We start from the raw sequence: 22,306 nt of genomic DNA, 5'->3' as shown, positions 1-22,306 counted from the left end.
TTTTATATGGTTTAGCTGTACCTCATAATTGTGGAGGCAGGAGAGTGTGCTGCCATTTGGCCTCTGGTGTGCTAAGTGTCATACTTGCTCATATCTTTCTCTAGAGAATGATGAGGAAAAGGAGAAGAAATCCAAGTCTGTAAGGTTTTCCATTTATTGCCTCAATCACAAGAGATTTTCAGTAAAGCAAGGATGAAATTATTAATGAAAATCAGGTGTTTTAAATTTGAGAGATTCAGTTAGCCCATGTTCTTCTTACATTCTTTTCTTACAAATGCTTTAAAAAGTTAGATATATTAATACTACTCTTTATATTGAGGAATTTTCTTTTCCTGGTAATATAGTTCAGTGATTGCAGAAGATAACATTTATTTATTTATTTATTTATTTATTTATTTATTTATTTATTTATTTATTTAAAATATTTATTTATTTATTGGCTAGGTCTTAGTTGTGGCATGTGGGATCTTCGTTCCAACATGTGGGCTTCTTAGTTGTGGCATGCGAAGTCTTAGTTGCAGCATGCAGGATCTATTTCCCAGACCAGGGATCGAACCTGGGCCCCCTGCATTGAGAGCGTGGAGTCTTACCCACTGGACCACCAGGGAAGTCCCAACGTTTCTTTATTAATAGACCCCTATTTAAAAATATTTTTTCCAATTGTTTGTACAGTATGGATGCTAGAGCTTGTTTTGTTGAAATATATTTAGCAGTGGCGATGTATTATAGCATGCTAGAAACAGTTGCAATAGAGTGTTGGCAAAATTTGTCTGAAAACTTTAAAATGATTAGAATATTATCCCAGAACAATGTTAGTTTGGCACTGAGGAATAGGTGCAGGGAATGGAGACCTAGTGTAAAAGGAGGATGAATACCTTAAATTGTTCAGGGGGATTAAAAGGGCATACAGTATGTGTCATTTTATAAATTCTTAACCCTATATGTAAATTATGAGCTATTATAAAATTTATGTAATGAATTATGAAAGATTACAAAATAATGTAAAATTTTTGCTACCTTTTCTGTAAAATTATGAGGTTGGATTAGATTTTGTCTCACCTGGTAGATCCTGAAGTCCAGTAGTCCTCAAAGTTGGTAAAAAGTACAGAAGCTATTTTTGACATTTTAAAAAGCCAGAAAAAAGTCAAATATTTACTTTCAATAAGACTGTAAACCAAACAAAAAAAATTTTCTTTATATTTGGTTCAAATTGATATTACTTTTTCTTCATAAAATTTGCCAGACAAAACAACTTACCTCTTATGGCATGTCTTTTAATTAAAGTAAATAGGAAATTAAATTATGAAAGATTGGAAATCACTGTGCTATATATCGTCCAGTGTTTCCCAAGGTGTAAGTGACCATAGTTTACTCTTACAAATTAAGATTAATACATGTATTTGTGGACAAATCAGAGATTCATCAGTGGCCATGTTTTTGTATTACCTAGTCATGCGTAGTAGACTTTCGGGGGATTCGCTTCCAAGATTCGTTTTCAATTACTGTGTTCCTAGACTTAATTCCACTCCATTTCTGTTGTTCTGCAACTACAGCTAAACTGTGTTCTAAAATGTGGATTAATTCGTTTTAGGGCACTGAATAGTATTTTTTATTGGAAACAAATGTTAAATAACAATTCTCTATTGTACAGAACTCTATAATGATAATTAAAGGTTAATATACTTGTTTTTATATTTCAGCCACATGCTGCCTTGTTGATCATTTCTTTTCGAGAATTGAATTCTAAATTTGGAAAAATAAGAATATGTTTTACTCTTCTCTCCAGATACCTCTTTGATTCCCTCCTTTCTTCTACCCCTTCTCTCCTATCTCCACCAAAGTGGCAGTATATGGTATTCGGTCTCCATTAATGGGTAAAATACATAATTCCTGAGCATCTGAATAAGATCACTTTAAAGTGATATAAATTAAGAAGATGGGGAAGAGATTATTTTTTATAAGTCAGGTCTACTTCATTTGTTCTCTGTAAAACTGCGTATGGAGTATGTTAGATTGAATCCCAGTGGGTGGACAGGCAATAGTTGCTTGGTGGGTAGTTAACATGTTTCATCGTCTGCATTTTAGAAAGGCATAATACTTTTTCTGTCCCAGCTTGAAGAGAAAATGAATTTTAAAATGCCTTGATGCCACATTTGGTGACTGCTTTTAGTCTGTGGAGAAAATTTATTAATGAGGTGCTTGCTCACTAGTAGTCTAGAAGTGTCAAATGGATGTGCTATGTAGTTGTCAAAATGTGCATTGGAATTTGGTTTTTAAATGGCTTAATATAGCACCTTTTTTATTTATCCATAGCATAAGATTACTGTTGTTCCATAATTCATCAGATCTCCATTCCTAGATTTTCATGATTATTTACCTACTTACGGAATAATAAAATTTGCATCTAAATTTAGTTGTCTATAACGCATTTTTTCAAGAGCATCAATCATATTATTCATTAGTGAATAAATACAATCTCAACGTATGTATCAACATCAAAACTAAGCATTATGAATAGTACGGCTGTAATTCCTTATTTTAAAGGGTCTCTGGTGCCACCTACTGAATAGTTTTTTTGCAGGAAGAAAAGTACGTGAAATCAAATGGATTTTTTACTTAATCCAATTTTTTGTTTTGTTTGGTAAATTAATAAACTTCATTTTTTAGAGCAGTTTTGGGTTTACAGAAAAGTTGAACAGAAAGTACAGAGTGTGTCCATATACTTTCCCCACTCAGTTTCTCCTATTATCAGCATCCTTCATTGCTGGTTGTACATTTGTTACAATTGATGAATCAGTGTTGATAAATTATTATTAAATAAGGCCCATAGTTTACATTAGGTTCACTTTTTGTATGCTGTACAGTTGTGTGGGTTTTAATAAATGTACAATTTCATGTGTCCACCATTACAGTGTTATACACAGTAGTTTCACTACTGTGAAAATCCTCTGTACTCCACTTATTCATCCTTCTACCCCATGCCCCAACTTGTGTCAAACACTGTCTCCATAGTTTTGCCTTTTCCAGAATGTCATATATAGTTGGAATCATACAGTATATAGCCTTTTTAGATTGGCTTCTTTCACTTAGTAATGTGCATTTAAAGTTCCTCTTTGTCTTTTCATAGCTTGGTAGATAGGTCATTTCTTTTTATTACTGAATGATGTTCCATGCTGTGGATATACCACAGTTTTGTTTATCTATTAACCTGTTGAAGGACATTTTGTTTGCTTCCAATTTTTAGCAATTATAAATAAAGCTGCTATAAACATTCACTAGTTTATATGCAGACATAAGTTTTCAGCTCATTTGGGTAAATACCTAGGAGTGCAATTCCTGGATCCTGTGGTAAGACTTTAGCTTTGTTAAGAAACTGCCAAACTATCTTCCAGTGTGGCTATACCAATTTGCATTTCCATCTGGAATGAATGAGAATTCCTTTTGCCCCACATCCTCACCAGCATTTGCTGTTGTCAGTGTTTTGGATTTTAGACATTCTAATAGGTGTGTGGTGGTATCTTTTTATTGTTTTAATTTACAGTTCTTTAATTTACAGTTCTTTTTATATACTTATTTGCTATCTGCATATCTTCTTGGGTGAGATAATCTGTTCAGATCTTTTGCCCATTTTTTAATCAGTTTTTCATTTTCTCATTGTTGAGTTTATATATTTTGGACATAAAAGCCCTTTATCAGGTAAGTGTTTTATAAATATTTTCTTTCAGTCTGTGGCTTGTCTTTCCATTCTCTTAAGTTGAGTCTTTCACAGATTAAAAACTTTTAATTTTAAAAGTCTACTTTATCAAATTTTTTCATGCATCATGCTTTTGTTGTTTTATCTAAAAAGTCTTTGCCAAACCCAAAGACACCAAGAGTTTTTCCTATGTTGTCTTCTTGTGGTTTTATAGTTCTGTGTTTTACATTTAGGTGTATGACCTATTTTGAGTTCATTTTTGTGAAAAATACAAGGTCTTTGTCTAGATTCTTTCTTTGCATGTGGTTGTTTGGTTGTTCCACCATCATTTCTTAGAGACAGACCTTTCTCCATTTGATTACTTTTGCTGCTTTATCAAAGATCAGTTGACTCTTGTTTGTGTGGGTCTATTTCTGGGCACTCTATTCTGTTTCACTGATCTATTTGTCTGTTTGAGCTCATTATCATACTGTCTTGATTACTGTAGCTTTATAATAAGTCTTGAGGTTGGTAGTTCTCCAATTTGGCTCTTTTTTGCTATTGTGTTGGCTAATCTGTGTCCTTCGCCTTTCTATATAAACTTAAGAATCAGTTTGTTAATACCCACAAAGTATTGTGGGATTTTGATTAGGATTACATTGAATCTATAAAGTTGGGGAGAACTGACATCTTAACAATATTGAGTTTCTATCTGTGAACATGGGATGTCTCTCCATTTATTCAGTTCTTTGATTTCTTTCATCTGTTTGTGGTTTTCCTTATATAGATCTTGTATATATTTTCTTAGCTTTATACCTAAGTACTTCATTAAAAGGGTGCTAATGTAAATTGCATTATGTTTCAAATTCCACTTGTTCATTGGTGGTGTATAGGAAGATAATTGACTTTTGTATATTCACCTTGTATCCTGCAACCTTGCTATTATTAGTTCTAGGATTTTTTGTTTTTTAATTTTTCCAAACAATGTTATATGTAATTTTTTTTTTTAGAGTACAGAATAATATGAACATTGTCAGTGCATTTTCAGAATAAAAGTAACTGGTTCAAAATCTGAAAAATTATCATCCTCTAATGAATATATAGACAACAGTTCTAAATGCTGTACTAATCTATTGAATCCAAAAGTATACTGAAAGAATAATAATCTAAATAATAATCCATGACCTAGTAACCTTATTATTGGCTTGATTCCTCAAATCAATAAGTTAAAATGAGAATAATCTTATGTTCACCCTAATAGACTTTTTTCTTTTATTTTTATTGAGGTGTAGTTGATTTATAATACTGTATTAGTTTCAGTTATACAACATAATGATGCAAAATTTTTATAGATTATACTCCATTTCAACTTAAAACATATTGGCTATATTCCCTACATTGAACAATATATCATTGTAGCTTATTTATTTCATACATAGTAGTTTGTACCTCTTAATCCCTACCCTGCCCCACCCCCTTCCCTCTCCCCATTAATAATCACTAGTTTGTTCTCTATATCTGTGAGTCTGTTTCTGATTTGTTATATTCATTCATTTGTTTTATTTTTTAGATTCGACATATAAGTAATAACATACAGTATTTCTCTTTCTCTGTCTCATTTCGCTAAGCATAATACCTTCCAGGTCCATCCACATTGTTGGAAGTAGCAAAATTTCATTCTTCTTTTATGGCTGAGTGTATTCCATTATATATATATACCACATCTTATTTATCCACTCATCTCTTGGTGGACACTTGGGTGACTTCCAAATCTTGGCTATTAAACAGCATTGTTGCTGCTATGAACAGCATTGTTGGAAGTTTTTTTCTATTACTGATCCAATTTCATTACTGGTCTGTTCATATTTTCTGTTTCTTCCTGGTTCGGTATAGGGAGATTGTACATTTCTGTGAGTTTGTCCATTTCTTCTAGGTTGTCCATTTTACTGGCATATAGCTTTTCAAAGGAATCTGTTATGATCCTTTGTACTTCTGTGGTGTTGGTTGTTACTTCTCCTTTTTCAGCTCCAATTTTATTGATTTGGGCCTGCTCTCCTTTTTTCTTATGTGTCTGAGTAAAGGTTTATCAATTTTGTTTATTTTTTCAAAGAACCTGCTCTTATTTTCATTGATCTTTTCTATTGTTTTTTAAGTTTCTATTTCATTTATTTCTGCTCTCATCTTTATGATTTCTTGTCTTCTGTTTATAGGATTTGTTTGTTCTCCTTTTTCTGGTTCCTTTAGATGTGAGGTTAGATTGTTATTTGAGATTTTTTTTTCTTGGTTCCTGAGTTACACTTGTATCACTTACTTCCCTCTTAGAATTGCTTTTGCTGCATCCCATAGATTTTGGATCATTGTGTTTTCATTTTCATTTGTCTCTATGTATTTTTTGTTGTTCTTTGATTTCTTCAGTGATTCATTGGTTGTTTACTAGCACATTGTTTAGCTTCCACATGTTTGTGTTTCTTGCAGTTTTTTTTCTTGTAGTTGATTTCTAGTGTCATAGCATTGTGGTTGGAAAAGATGTTTGATATGATTTCAGTTTTCTTATGTTTACCAAGGTTGGTTTTGTGGCCTAGCATGTGATCTGTCCTGCAGAATGTGCCATGTGCACTTGAAAAGAGTATATATTGTTGCTTTTGGATGGGAAGTTCTATATATATATCTGTTAAGTTCACTTGATCTAATGTGTCATTTAAGGCCAGTTTCCTTGTTGATTCTCTGTCTGGATGATCTGTCCATTGATGTAAGTGGGGTGTTAAAGTCCCTACTGTTATTGTGTTACTGTCAATTTCTCCCTTTATGACTGTTAATATTTGCTTTATGTATTTAGTTGTTCCTCTGTTGGGTGCATATATGTTTATAATTGGTATATCTTCTTCTTGGATTGATCCATTGATTATTGTGTGATATCCTTCTTTGTCTCTTGCTACAGTCTTTGTTTTAAAATCTATTTTGTCTGATACAAGTATTGCTGCTCCAGCTTTCTTTTGATTTCTGTTTTCATGGAATACCTTTTTCCATCCTCGCACTTTCAGTCAGTGTGTGTCAAGTAATTATTGATAAGTATGTATTTATTGCCATTTTGTTAGCTGTTTTGGGGTTGGTTTTATAGTTCTTTTTTGTTCCTTTTTTTCTCTTCTTTGTGATGTGATGACTGTCTTTAGTGTTATGTTTAGATTCCTTTCTCTTTTTCGTCTGTGTATCTATTTTGATTTGTGATTACCATGAGGTAGGGGTGTGTGTGTGTGTGTGTGTATTATTTAAGTTGCTGATCTCTTAATTTCAAACTCATTTTTAATACCCCAGTATTTTTACTCCCCTCCCCCCATGGTTAGTTTTTGAATCATATTTTACATCTTTCTGTTCGTGTACCCTTAATTACTAATTAGGGGTATAGATGATTTTTGTCTTTTAACCTTCCTACTAGCTTTGTACATGGTTGATTTACTACTTTTACTGTATATTTGCGTTTACTAGTGAGATTTTCCTTTCATAATTTTCATGTTTCCAGCTGTGGCCTCTTTTTCACTTAGAGAAGTGCCTTTAACATTTCTTATAAAGCTGATTTGGTGAAGCTGAACTCTTAGCTTTTGTTTGTCTCTAAAACTTTTAATCTCTCCATCATATATGAATGAAAGCCTTGCTGTGTAGAGTATTCTTGGTTGTAGGTTTTTCCCTTTCATTACTCTAAATATATCATGCCACTCCCTTCTGGCCTGTAGAGTTTCTGCTGAAAAGTCAGCTGGTAGCTGAATGAATGTTCCCTTATATAATTTGTTGCTTTTCCCTTGCTGCTTTTAATATTCTCTCTTTATTTTTAATTTCTGCCATTATAATTACAATGTGTCTTGGTGTGGCCCTCTTTGGGTTGATCCTGTATGGGACTCTCTGTGCTTCCTGGACCTTTCCCATATTAATGAATTTTTTAGCTATTATGTCTTCTGCCCCTTTTTCTCTCTCATCTCCTCTGGGACCCCTCTAGTGGGACTGTACGTACACTTGATGTTGTGCCAGGGGTCTTTTAAACTGCCCTCATTTCTTTTCTTTCTTCGGTTCAGCTTCAGTGATTTCCACTGCTTTTGTCTTCCAGCTCACTAATCTGTTCCTTTGTATCATTAATGTACTGTTGTTTTCTTCTAGTAGTGTAATTTTCATTTCAGTTAAATTGTATTTTTCATCTCTGTTTGGTTCTTCTTTATATCTTGTAACTCTTTGTCAAACTTCTCACTGTATTCATATCCAGGAATTTTTTTGTTGATTCTTTCATATAGACAATCATGTTATCTGTGAACAGTTTTATTTATTTATTCCCCGAATGTATACGTCTTGTTGTTTTTTCTTGTTACCTAGAGCTTTTTATTATGTTACCTAGAACTTCCATTATGATGCTGAATAGGTGTGATAAGAGGGGGCATCCTTACCTTGTTCCTGATCTTAGGGGGAAAGATATCTAGTTTTTCACCATTAAGTATGATGTTAGTTGTAGGTTTTTGTAGATGTTATTTATCAAGTTGAAGAAGTTCTCTGTTCCTGGTTTGCTGAGTTTTTATTATGAATGAGTGTTAGGTTTTGTCAGATGCTTTTTCTGCATCAGTTGAGGTGATCATATGATTTTTCTTCTTAGCCTGTTGATGTAGTCGATTACATTAATTGGTTTTCAAATGTTGAATCTGCTTTGTATACCTGAAATAAATTCCACTTGGTCATTGTGTATAATTCCATTTGTACATTGTTGGATTCGATTTGCTAGTATTTAGCAAGATTTTTAAATTTATTTTCATGAGAGATATTGCTCTGTAGCTTTATCTTTCTTTTGTATTACTATAATGCTGACCTTAGAATGAATTGGTAAGTACTCCCACCTCTTCTATTCTCTGGAAGAGATGGTAGGGTATTGGTGTAATTTCTTCCCTAATACTTGATAGAATTCACCAGTGAAACCATCTGGGTTGGTGCTTTCTGCTTTGAAAGGTGATTATTCATTCATTTTTAACAGATATAAGCTTACCCATGTTATGTATTTCTTTGTGTGTGTTTTGCCAGATTGTGTCTTTCAAATAATTGGTCTGTTTCGTGTAAGTTATCATATTTGTGGGTATGAAGTTGTTCATAATGTTTATTTATCATCCTTTTAATACTCATGAGATCAATTGTGATGGCTTTTTTTTCATTTCTGTTTTTGTAACTTGTCTTGCCACTCTTTCTTGGCATCCTGGTTAGAGGTTATCAATTTTAACGACGTTTTCAAAGAAACAGGTGATCTTAGCTTTTAAGAAGGCATAGACTATATATACTGGATTCTTTATTCTGAAAGTTCTCTAATATCATCTGCTTTTTAGTTTTCTTAAGGAAGGAAAGATTCTGAAAGCATATCATAGATTTTTTTCCCCTTAATCTGATTTTTACTTTACGGTTCCCATAGGCTTTTCAGATCTTACTTAATGTTGAAACATAGAGGCATATCAAAAAGATAGCAAAGAGTGCTTTTTGTCAGGATGAGTAACTTGGCCCCAAGGAGAGTTTTACTGTGGGGATTTAACCAACTCTACCCTTTACTATGAGAACTCAACACTAAATCTCCAGGAATTGTCATGAGATATGACAACATTGAAAAATAATTTGCTCTTTTGCTTATTATTCTACATTTAGACTTAAAATTTTTCCGCAGGGTTAGAGCTGCTCAGAATGTTCCCCTAGGAAGTTTACATGCCTCACTACATCATTAAGCTTCAAAGGTTATTAAAGGTAGATAGCATAAATCACCTTAGTATATTTAAACTATCTAAAGAGATAATTCTGTATGTTTACGTGAATTATATCTTTTAAACGTAAGGCATATGAATAACTTGTTTTGTTTTTTTTTTTGTTTGTTTTTTTGTTTTTTTTTTTTTTCTTTTTTTTTGCGGTATGCGGGCCTCTCACTGTTGTGGCCTCTCCCGTTGCGGAGCACAGGCTCCGGATGCGCAGGCCCAGCGGCCATGGCTCACGGGCCCAGCCGCTCCGCGGCATATGGGATCCTCCCAGACCGGGGCACGAACCCGTATCCCCTGCATCGGCAGGCGGACTCTCAACCACTGCGCCACCAGGGAGGCCCAATAACTTGTTTTTTAAATGAATTGTTAAAGAAGTATTTATTTTTGAAATGACAAGGAATTTTATAACCAAGGAAGATTTGGTTTCTTGATTCTGGAAATATAGATGATTAGAAATATGAAACTCTCATTAAAGAAACAATGAAAAATCCTAGATTAAAAATCAAAACTTAAAATAGAGAGCAAGAATATATACCTGTATCCAAAAGGAGAAAATCTCCCCTGGTAATTTTTAGCCATTGACTAATTGCCACAGGGTTTAAGAATCTGAATTCAAACTAATTCAAAAATCTAGAATTTAATTTAAAATCATCTTGCATTGGAAGCAACCCAGTTGTCCATGGACAGAAGAATGGATAAGCAAAATGTAGTGTATATATACAATGGAATATTAGTCACCCTTAAAAGGGGGAAAATTCTGACATATACTTCAACATGGTGGAAGCTTGAGGAGGATATTACACTAAGTGAAATAAACCAGTCACAAAATGACAAATACTGTGTGATTCCACTTATATATGAGGTAGTTGGAGTAGTCAAAATCATAGAGACAGAAAGTAGAATTGCGGTTGCTGTGAGTGGAGGGGGATGAGAGATTATTGTTTAATGGGTATAGTTTCAGTTTTATAAGATGAAAAATTATGGAGATGGATTGTGGTGAAGGTTATACAACATTATAAATGTATATAATACCACTGAACTAAACTATACGCTTAAAATGGTTAAGATGGTAAATTTTATGTTATGTGTATTTTACCACAATAAAAAAAATTTTTAATCATCTTTGTTTTCAAAATAGTCCCAAATATAGTTCTTTAAAAAATGAATTCATTCCCCCCAAAATAAAATAAATCATAAAACACATAAGCAAACAGTTTACAATTGTTGGCAGAAATAATAAAGAATCAGAACCAACCTTCAAAGACTGGATTTTGTAATTAAAAGATAAGAATATAAAAAGGGTATGTTTTAATCTATTTAAAGAAATATGAAGTTTAAAATTAAAAGCATGAGTAAAAGCTAGAGACTATCATAAACTACCCAACATGTATAAAAAATAAAATAAAAAAATCCATTGCAGAGCTCCGGATGCGCAGACTCAGCGGCCATGGCTCAGGGGCCCAGCTGCTCCGCGGCATGTGGGATCTTCCCGGACTGGGGCACGAACCCGTGTCCCCTGCATCGGCAGGCGGACTCTCAACCACTGCGCCACCAGGGGAGCCCTAATCAGAATTTAAGGTGGGGATTATAAATAGAATTTAAGAGAGGCAATATTTAAAGAGATACTACCAGAGAATTTTCTAGAATTTATGAAAGACATGAATCATATTCAGGGATCCTAGTGTTACCTAACAGGATGAATGAAAATAAATTCACATCAGACTTAGTTGAAGACTGCAGAGCAAGAGAAAATGTTGATAACAGCCAGAAGTACAGGACTGATTACTTACAGTTGAATAACAGACTGACAGCTGCTTTCTAAGCAGAAATGGACTCCTACAAAAGAAACTGACTATCAACTTAGGATCTGGTAAAAGCTCTTTCAAGAAACAAATTTGTTTGCAGGTTAAAAAAATGGAAAACAGGGGCTTCCCTGGTGGCACAGTGGTTGAGAGTCCACCTGCCAATGCAGGGGACATGGGTTTGTGCCCAGCCCGGGAAGATCCCACATGCCATGGAGCGGCTAGGCCTGTGAGCCATGGCCGCTGAGCCTGCACGTCCGGAGCCTGTGCTCCGCAATGGGAGAGTCCACAACAGTGAGAGGCCTGCATACCACAAAAAAACCCCAAAAAACGGAAAATAGAAACTTTACCTCCAATAGAGTTAAAACAAAACCAAAACCAAAAAACCCTTTGAGGGTTATACTTGAGGAAAAACTAAAACAATCTTGAAAAGAAAGTCTGAAATGTAAGGAGGAATGAAAGTACGAATTGGTAAACATTGAAGTAAATCTAAAGAAAAACTGATTGCATAAGATAATAAAAATAATAGCTACTTGTGGGATTAATAAATCCCTTTAATACCTGAAAACAAGAGAATGTAAATCTAGAGTGGTATGAGTGGAATTAAAGCACTGTACAGCCCTTTTTAATAGAGCAAGTATATTTATTAACTTCAGACTTTCCTTGACAAGGAAAAATAATGCATCTGAAATTTTGGGGGCTAAGTAATGAAAGAATAGCTCTAGAGATACTAGTTTCAAACCAGTAGAAGAGGGAAAATACATGGAAAATTTTTTTCAAAAGAAAAATTAGGACCTATAAAAGCAAAAAATAGGAATAAATAGAAATACTAGAGCTTCCCTGGTGGTGCAGTGGTTGGGAGTCTGCCTGCCGATGAAGGGGACACGGGTTCGTGCCCCGGTCTGGGAGGATCCCGCATGCCACAGAGCGGCTGGGCCCGTGGGTCATGGCCGCTGGGCCTGCGCATCTGGAGCCTGTGCTCCACGGCGGGAGAGGCCACAGTAGTGAGAGGCCCGCGTACCGCAAAAAAAAAAAAAAAAAAAGGAATAAATAGAAATACTAGTTATTTAAATAGATGTAGTACGAGTTCTCCAATTAAGACATCGATTATTAGATAGATTAAAAATTCAAATCCACCTATATGTTCTTTATAAAAGAATACACAGTAGTAAAAGCCTGACCAAATATGCATAACAATGTATAACATCAAACATAATGACTTATAAAGACAGAGAGAAGTATTAAAAATTAATTGGATTTTTATATTATGATAAAAGGTACTGTTTCACCAGAAAACCATGACAATTGTGAATATGTGTGTCAGAATAACACAGCCTGAAAATATGATGCAAAAATTATCAAAAGTACAAGGAGAACGTCATAGGGAGTTTAAGATCTTCCAACAGACCTAGTGTTAATGAGAAGAAAGAAGATTTGAACAACATAGTTAATAAGTTTGAGGTAATGGACATACATAGAGCCCCAAACCTAATCATTGCAAATTTCGAAACCTTGTAAACATTTTTTCAAGTATACTCAAAGTTTTATAAAAACTGACTGCATTTTGTGCCATTAAAAAGTTATCTTAAACTTTTTTTTTTCTTTTTTTTCCCTTTGCGTTACTCGGGCCTCTCACTGCTGTGGCCTCTCCCGTTGTGGAGCACAGGCTCCGGATGTGCAGGCTCAGCGGCCATGGCTCACAGGCCCAGCTGCTCCGCGGCACGTGGGATCCTCCCGGACCGGGGCACAAACCCACGTCCCCTGCATCAGCAGGCGGACCCCCAACCACTGCGCCACCAGGGAAGCCCAAGAAGTTATCAACAAGTAAAAACTGATATCACACAGACCATATTTCTTGATACAGTTCAGTTAAGATGGCAATCAGTAACAAAAAAGATAACTTTAATGGAATAAGTTTATGCATATGGAAATATTATGATATTTTTAAGTAATTTATGGGATAAAGAAGGAATCCTAATGGCTATCAGAATATATTTGGCACTAAATAATATTAAAAATACATTTTAAAGCTCTTATATAAGCCTTATAGGATTTGGTAGAAGGAGATTTATAGCCTTAAATTTTTATATTAAGAAAAAGATTTGAAATTTAATAAGTCAGTGGAGCATCTAAGTGAAGGAGTTTTTTTTTTTTTTAAGTAACCCTAAGGGACTTCCCTGGTGGTGCAGTGGTTAAGAATCCACCTGCCAGTGCAGGGGACGCGGGTTCGTGCCCTGGTCTGGGAAGATCCCACATTCTGTGGAGTAACTAAGCCCGTGTGCCACAACTACTGAGCCTGCACTCTAGAGCCCACGAACCACAACTACTGAGCCCGTGTGCTGCAACTACTGAAGCCCACGCACCTAGAGCCCATGCTCCACAACAAGAGAAGCCACCACAATAAGAAGCCTGTACACCGCATCAAAGAGTAACAACTCCTGCTCACCGCAACTAGAGAAAGCCCACGCGCAGCAATGAAGACCCAACGCAGCCAAAAATAAATAAAATAAAAATAAAATAAAGTGACCCTAAATAATTAGGAGAAAGGCAGACACAGAAGATATCAACAAAACTTGTGAAATAATAGGCAAAGATAAAATAGAAAAGATAAAGTTAAAAAGTCAATTTTTTAAAAAAGGCTATTAAAGTGAAAATGTCAAAATTCGCTGGTATCTGAAATTTTACATCCTAAAATTCTAGGAATTTAATGCTTCAAGTATTTTGCTCATTTTTAAAGTTTTTGGTCTAGGGAGATTTCCCAAATTATTGTCTTTGATTTTTTTCTCCTGATAGGGATTGTTAGAAAATAGTTGCCTTATATAAAAATTATGTAATTAGGCTACTGCTTTTTGAGGAATATGTGATAAGCACTGGGTAAGCACTCTCTATACATTAGTTCATTTAATCCTTGAAGCAACTCCTTTAGACACTATTAGTAAAACTGCTTTACAGATAAATTATGGCTTATAAAGTAACTTACACAACGTTATACAGCTTGTAATCAGCAGAGCTGAAATTTGATTCCAGGTGTATCTGACTACAATGATGTATTTCCAACCATTCTTCTATATTGCCTTCCAGTGTACTATTTATTATGGGTTAAAAATATACTAAGTTTGGTGGTTCTCCAAGTGTTGTACATGGAACTCTTGGGTCTCTAAGACTCATTGAAGGAATCTGCAAGGTCAAAACTTTATAAAATATGATTCTAAGATGTTACTTGCCACTTTTGCTGCGTTGACCTTAAAACTGATGGTGCAAGAGCAATGTTGGTTGAAATTACTGGTACCCTAGCATGAGTCAAACCAGTGGCACTAAACTATACCTAGTAGTCCTTGTGTTCTTCAGCACCGCACACATTGTAGTAAAAAAAAGGGCTGTTACACTTAAGAATGCCCTTGATGAAGGAATAAAATCGTTTTAATTTATGAAAATTTAACCCTTGGGTTAGACATTTTAAAAAATAGTCTGTACAATTAAATGTGAAATACTCAAAATATTTCTCTTGCATACTAAATTACATTGGTTGTCTTGAGGACAAAAAACTTTGTTAAGGGCCTTAACTCATAAATAATATTTATTAATATCTGTGTCAAATAATATAGCAGTGAACTTCATAAAGCAGAAACTTGAGAGAATTCAGAGTAAAGGACTAACACCTCAGGAGTATTAACATGTTACTTTCAGTCCTAGATCGGTAAAGTGCATCTAAAATAAGTAAGGAGGAGGCCAAGGTGGGGGCCGCGGGGCCGGGGATCAGGACGTCCCGGCGGTGGCAGCGGAAGGCAGCCGGGAGGAGTAACATAACAATGACTGCCCAAGGAGAACCCCAAGTTCAGTTCAAACTTGTATTGGTTGGTGATGGTGGTACTGGTAAAACTACATTTGTGAAATGTCATCCGACTGGTGAATTTGAGAAGAAGTATGTAGCTACCTTGGGTGTTGAGGTCCATCCCCTTGTGTTCCATACCAGCAGAGGACCTATTCTGTTCAATGTATGGGATACAGCTGGTCAGGAGAAATTTGGTGGACTGAGAGATGGCTATTATATCCAAGCTCAGTGTGCCATTCTAATGTTTGATGTAACATCGAGAGTTACTTACAAGAACGTGCATAGAGGTCTGGTACGAGTGTGTGAGAACATCCCCATCGTGTTGTGTGGCAACAAAGTGGGTATTAAGAACAGAAGGGTTAAGGCAAAGTCAATTGTCTTACACCGAAAGAAGAATCTTCAGTACTATGACATTTCTGCCAAAAGTAACTACAGCTTTGCAAAGCCCTTCCTCTGGCTTGCTAGAAAACTGATCGGAGACTCTAACTTGGAGTTCGTCGCCATGCCTGCTCTCGCCCTGCCAGAGGTGGTCATGGACCCAGCGTTGGCAGCGCAGTATGAGCACGATCTAGAGGCTACTCAGACAACTGCCCTCCCGGATGAAGATGATGACCTGTGAGAAAGTGAAGCTGGAGCCCAGCGTCAGAAGTCTAGTTTTATAGGCAACTGTCCTGTGATGTCAGTGGTGCAGCATGTTTGCCACTTTATTACATAGCTAAGCAGAACATGTGCTTAATCTTTGGGATGCTGAAGGAGATGAATGAGCTTCGGAGTGAATGTGGCAGTTAAAAAAGAAAAACCTTCATTTTTTTTGGACCTGCATATTTAGGTGTTTTGGAACACAATTGTTTCCTCCTTGAGTTTCAAATATAAGACTGCTACAGTCACATCACAGTATTCAGTGGTGGAATCTTGTTTGTTACGGTCATTCCCATTTCTTTTCAGTTAGAATCAGAATAAAGTTGTATTTCAAATAAAATAAATAAATAAAATAAGTAAGGATATATAGTAGAAACCCTAAAATAATAGTAAGGGGTAGTTCATGGGTATAACTCTATCCTCAGGTAATATAAACTATTCTTTTTTCTCAAGTGTACATAGAACATTCACAAAAAATTTATATACAAAGTCAAAAAGAAATCCTGAGAAGTTCATAAAGTAGAAACAATACCAAAAAAAAGCTTTTTTAAAATCATAATGCCATAAAGATAGAAATGAGTAACAACAGCAAAAAATTAAGTCCTATGCACCTACAATGTAAACATTCTTTTAAACAACTTTAGTGTGAAAGGGAAGAAAAAAAGTATAGGATCTCTTTAAAATATACTAATAATGAAAAATACATGTAAGAATCTAGGGGATATAATTAAAACAGTGATTAGGAAAAGATTTGGCCTTTAATATTTTTATCAGTAAAAACTACAGAATGAGAATAAGTTAAATTCCCATCAAAAAAAGCTAGGGAAAAAAATCACAAAATAGGAATTCCCTGGCAATCCAGTGATTAGGACTCTCTGCTTCCACTGCAGGGAGCCATGGGTTCAATCCCTGGTCAGGGAACTAAGATCCCACAAGCCACAAGGCACTTCTGAAAAAAAAAAAAAAACTCAAAGTAAATCAGAATAATGAACAAGGAAGGAAATAATAAAGATAAAAGCAAAAATTATTAAGGTGGAAGACAGAAAAACATTAAGACTAAAAAATAAATAGAAAAAGAAGTTTTTTCTTTGGAAAAGGCCATGGAATAGATAAAGTACTAGTTAACCAATTGGCCAGGGAACAGGGGAGAGGTTAGCACAAAGGGAGAAAGCAGAGATGTAGAAGACATGATAAGGGGGAAATAATCATTGAAGCAGAAAATTTAAAAAGTCATAGATTCTGTTTTTTACAACTTAGGTGAAATGGATAAAATTAATAGGAAAATCCAGTTTACCAAAATTGTCTCCAAAGAGCTAGAAGACTTAAACAAGTTATTCGTTTTTATGTGTTTTTTTTTTAAGCAATAGAAAAATGTATCAAGAAACCAACAAAAACACCAAGCTGGGAGGTTTAAAAGTTATATTTTACCAAAATTTCTAAGATCAGCTAATCTCTATGTTTCCTAAAATCTTTCAGAACATAAAAAGTAAGTTCCCAAATTATTTTTTAAATGACTATGATGTTGATCTAGATAAAAATCTCATATAGTTCACACACATACACACACGACTACAGAATAATCTCATTTATATCAATACAAAAATATCAAACAAAATTCTACAGTGTTGTAGTAAAATAATACATCATTGATCAAGTGTTCCATTGATCAATGGTTCTGTCTTAGGAAATCCATTAACATAAATCACCTGTTACTCTAAGGAAGAACAAGAAGTGTACTTCATCTCTACTGATGTTCGAAAGGTCTTTGGAAAAATTCAGCATGTTCCTGCTAAATATATTTGGTAAAAAAAAAGGAATTTATGCATGTATCTTCAACCTGATAAAACACATATAGTCCTGTTTTTAAAATACAGCTTAAAATGTGGTAACTACTGACAGCATTCCTACTAAAACTGGAACAAGATAGGATTGTCGTGTGTCTCCACTATTCAGCATCTTGTTGGAGGTTTGGGTTTGTGCAATTAGATAAGAGAAAACTGTTTTAGATTCATAAGAATTGGAAGAAGAAATACAACTAGTTCTGTTTGCAAATGATATTAGAACACCAAGAACATTGATAATAAAACTAACTCAAACAGTAAAGGAATTTAGCACAGGGATTTCCCTGGTGGTGCACTGGTTAAGAATCTGCCTGCCAATGCAGGGGACATGGGTTTGATCCCTCGTCCAGGAAGATCCCACATGCTGTGGAGCAACTAAGCCCGTGCACCACAAATACTGAGCCTGCACTCTAGAGCCCGTGAGCCACAACTACTGAAGCCCGCACGCCTAGAACCTGTGCTCCGCAACAGGAGAAGCCACTGCAATGAGAAGCCCGCGCACTGCGAAGAAGACCCAATGCAGCTAAAAATAAATAAATATATATTAAAAAAAAAAAAAAAAAAGAACCCATGTGCCAGTGCAGGTGACACGGGTTCAATCCTTGGTCCGGGAGGATCCCACATGCCGCAGAACAACTAAGGCCATGCACCAGAACTAATGAGTCTGCATTCTAGAGCCCTTGAGCCACAACTACTGAAGCCCACATGCCCCAGAGCCCGTGTGCTGCAACTACTGAGCCCATGTGCCACAACTACTGAAGCCCCTGCACTTTAGGGCCTACATGTCGCAACTACTGAGCCCACGTGCTGCAACAACTGAAGCCCGTGCACTTCAAGGCCCGCATATTGCAACTACTGAGCCCGCGTGCTGCAACTACTGAGCCCACGTGCTGCAACTACTGAAGCCCATGCACCTAGAGCCACTGCTCTGCAACAAGAGAAGCCACTGTAATGAGAAGTCTGCACACCACAATGAATAGTAGCCCCCACTCCCCGCAACTAGAGAGAGCCCGCACACAGCAATAAAGACCCAATGCCGCAAAAAAAAAAAAAAAAAAAAATCAGTACAATGTCAAAATTTAAAGCAACAGTGTCTTTCATGTACACATAGTCAGATGATATAATTCTATTTACAGTAGTTAAAAAAAGACAAATACTTTGGAATAAACAAACAAGCAATTTTGGTTTCCCTAAATAAATACATAAATTTAATGATTCCTTTAGGAAATCTCATCCACCCCTTTGGAGCTACCATATGGAAATACAGATATGCAAGAATAGGTTTTTAAAAAGATCTAGTACTGGCTCTTCCAGTTATTAAAACCTCTCTAATTAAAATGGCAGTACTGTTACCTGAATGGGCAAACAAACTCATTGAGAAATAGACCCACACACCCAGGGAAATAGATAGGTGGCATTTCAAATCACAGGGAAAATGATGGACTGATTTTAGGATAATAACTGATTTTAGGATAATTGGAAAACTAATCAGAAAAAGGTAAAATTAGATCCATATCTCATATACACTCGAATAAATTTCAAATTGGGTAAGAGATTTCAATATAACACAAAATAATGTAACCATGTACATACTAGGAGATAATATGAGTGAATTCTGTTGTAACCTGGAATAGGGGGCAAAGGCTTTCTGTATGACTTAAAGTCCAGATGCAATAAAATAGAATATTGACTACATTTAAAGGGTTTATTTATATTAAATAGAAATTTGTCTAGCAAGAAAATCCCATAGTCAAAGTTAAAAGACAAAGGCAAACTGGGAAAACATACTTGCATTGTATATTACAATAGTTAATCTCCTAGTATATAAGGAATTTTTTTTAATTAATAAGGGAAAAAATAGGACCAACCACTTAATAGAAAAATGGACAGAAGGTGTTAGCAGAGTGTTACACACAGAAAAATAAGATATTTAAATGACCCTTAAATTTATACTAAAGCTACAAATTAAAACAATACTGAGTTACCATTTCTCTTCTATTAGATTAGCAAAAATTCAAAAGCCTGACAGCACTCAGTTAGGGTACCTATGAGGTAGCAGTCACTTTTATTAATTGCAGTGGTAAGTACAAAATGTACAGTCCTGACAAAGAAGTATTAAGCAATATCTATTAAAACTACATATGTATTTACCCTTTGATTCAATAATCCCACATTTTAGAATTTACCTGTTGGTACTTGTTTAACAACATGAGAATAGAAATGCACAAAATTATTTATTGCAGCATTATTTATAATAGCAAAATGTTTGAAATCACATGCCCACCCATAGGAGACAGGTTGGCCACGTGGTAGAAACAATGGCTTACCATGGAGCTGTAGAATAGAATAAAGTGACCTAAATGTCCATCAACAGATGAATGGATAAAGAAGATATTGCATATATGTACAATGGAATACAAAACCATAAAAAAGAATGAAATTTGCAACAACATAGATGGACTTGGAGGGTATAATGCTTATGAAATAAGTTAGAGAAAAACAAATACTGTATGATATCTTCTAAATGTGAAATCTAAAAAAGTAAACTAGTGAATATAACAAAAAACAGACTCACAGATATAGAGAACAAACTAGTGGTTATCAGTGTGGAGAGGGAAGGGGGGAAGAGCAAGATAGGGGTTGGGGATTAAGAGGTACAAACTATTGTGTATAAAATAAATAAGCTGCAAGGATGTATTGTACAATACAAGGAATATAGCCAGTATTTTATAGTAACTATAAATGGAATATAACCTTTAAAAATTGTAAATCACTGTTGTACACCTGAAAATTATTTAATATTGTACATCAACTGTACTTCAGTTAAAAAAATTTTTTTAAGAACATCTCTATGAACTGATAAGAAGGATTAACTTGGTATATACTTTTAAGTGAAAAAAGCAAGAGGAAGAAAATGGGATATATACTGTGTTAACTTTTAAGAAAGAAGAGGAAAGAATATATGAATCTATTTTCTTATTTTTATACAAAATACCACAAAAGCATAAATCAGAAACTAATAAAATTTGGTTATTTTGGGAGTAGTGGAAAATAAAATAAGTGAACCTTCTTTGAGTCTTGTATAGTTTTGAGTTTTGAGACATGTTAATTTTGTGCATTTTTTAAATAAAATTAAATCAACAAGGATGGGGGAGGAAGCCCTGTGATTGGGTCAAACAAAAAAAAGCAAATAAACCTAACTATATCATATCAATAATACAAAACACAGGAAAAATTAATTCAAATAACTAATATAGTGCTCTGTACTCTCAGTGGGGTTATTTTAAGGATAAACATTTTTCAATAGTTGTATTGGTTTAGTAATTTTGTGAGTTTTTACTGTAAGAGAAGGGAATAAAAATATGGAACGGGGGAAGAAAAAGAAGAACTCCATGGTAATAGAGGTCCCAGTATGAACTCATGATTTAAATATGTATATAGTTAGCATTTATTAACTTTTCCTACTGTAAGATTTTAGAAACAATGACACCATAGTAGAAATGACCACACTTATCATCAGACCTTGATGCCTAAATACCAGTTCCTACCACAAGTAGGAAAAATAGGGTATTTGGAATATTGGTTGATTCCAAGTCAGGGACAGGAAAAGTAGAAGTAGGCATGGAATATTTTTTATATGCTAAAAAGAAACAGAAAAAAAAAAAGGAAGTCCTCAAAAACAGAAGGTATATCAAAAGGATATAAGGACCAGCATGAAGGGATTTCCACTGAGCAAATTTGGAATAATTTGTGCATTAAAATGAATAATGAAGTCATAGATAACACATTGAATAACAAGAGACAGTCTATGAGTTCATAGTGATAATAACAAAAAATAAAAGGTAAGGGTCACAGAAGAGAAGGCATTTCTTTTTTTTAAAGAATATTATAGAAAAATGGAAAATGAATAATGGAATTAAGAAAATTAATTTTTTGTAACCAGTAGTGTACCAGTTGATTCTGGCAAGAATTATCAATAGATACTGAAAACATTGGGTAAGTACAAGATTGTTGGGGAAGAGGATAATCACATTAAAGTATTACTCCATAGATTACTAATTACAAAGGAGAAAAGGTAACTCTAAAATGGAAATATCTGTTGGATACCACCTTACAGCTAGTGATCAACAACATCACTAATACTGGGATCAACTGGTATGATAAACCAAACGGCATATCACTGATGTACTATTCCTGTCAAAAATTATTAACCTGAACCTAAATCATAAGCAACCTAATCCAAATTTAGGGACATGCTACAAGATACATGGCATGGAAATTTTAAAAAAAGAAGAAAAAAAGCAGGAGGAAAGACTAGGGAGACATGACAATCAAATACAATGTGTATCTCACCATTGTTATTCAACATAGTTTTGGAAGTCTTAGCCACAGCAATCAGAGAAGAAAAAGAAACAAAAGGAATCCAAATCGGAAAAGAAGTAAAGCTGTCACTGTTTGCAGATGACATGATACTCTACATAGAGAATCCTAAAGATGCTACCAGGAAACTACTAGAGCTAATCAATGAATTTGGTAAAGTAGCAGGATACAAAATTAATGCACAGAAATCTCTAGCATTCCTATACACTAATGATGAAAACTCTGAAAGTGAAATTTAAAAAACACTCCCATTTACCATTGCAGCAAAAAGAATAAAATATCTAGGAATAAACCTAACTAAGGAGACAAAAGATCTGTATGCAGAAAACTATAAGACACCGATGAAAGAAATTAAAGATGATACCAACAGATGGAGAGAT

At 34.7% G+C, this 22,306-nt stretch overlaps 2 protein-coding genes across 13 annotated transcripts in view; both read left to right on the top strand.

Moving 5' to 3' along the window:
- LCORL (ligand dependent nuclear receptor corepressor like) overlaps positions 1–22,306 on the top strand; it is a 185,218-nt gene that overhangs the window by 93,841 nt on the left and 69,071 nt on the right. The gene's annotated exons all lie outside the window — the stretch shown is intronic.
- LOC309816880 (GTP-binding nuclear protein Ran-like) lies at positions 15,029–15,865 on the top strand. Its single transcript, XM_082644712.1, has one exon. The coding sequence runs from the start codon at positions 15,044–15,046 to the stop codon at positions 15,683–15,685; it is 642 nt and encodes a 213-aa protein (XP_082500838.1). The 5' UTR covers positions 15,029–15,043; the 3' UTR covers positions 15,686–15,865.

The sequence above is a fragment of the Mesoplodon mirus genome (genome assembly GCF_964341445.2).
Source record: "Mesoplodon mirus genome assembly, chromosome: 2".
Lineage (NCBI taxonomy): Eukaryota > Metazoa > Chordata > Mammalia > Artiodactyla > Ziphiidae > Mesoplodon > Mesoplodon mirus.
The sequence above is the reverse complement of the archived record's forward strand: the minus strand, read 5'-3'. Positions and strand labels throughout refer to the sequence as shown.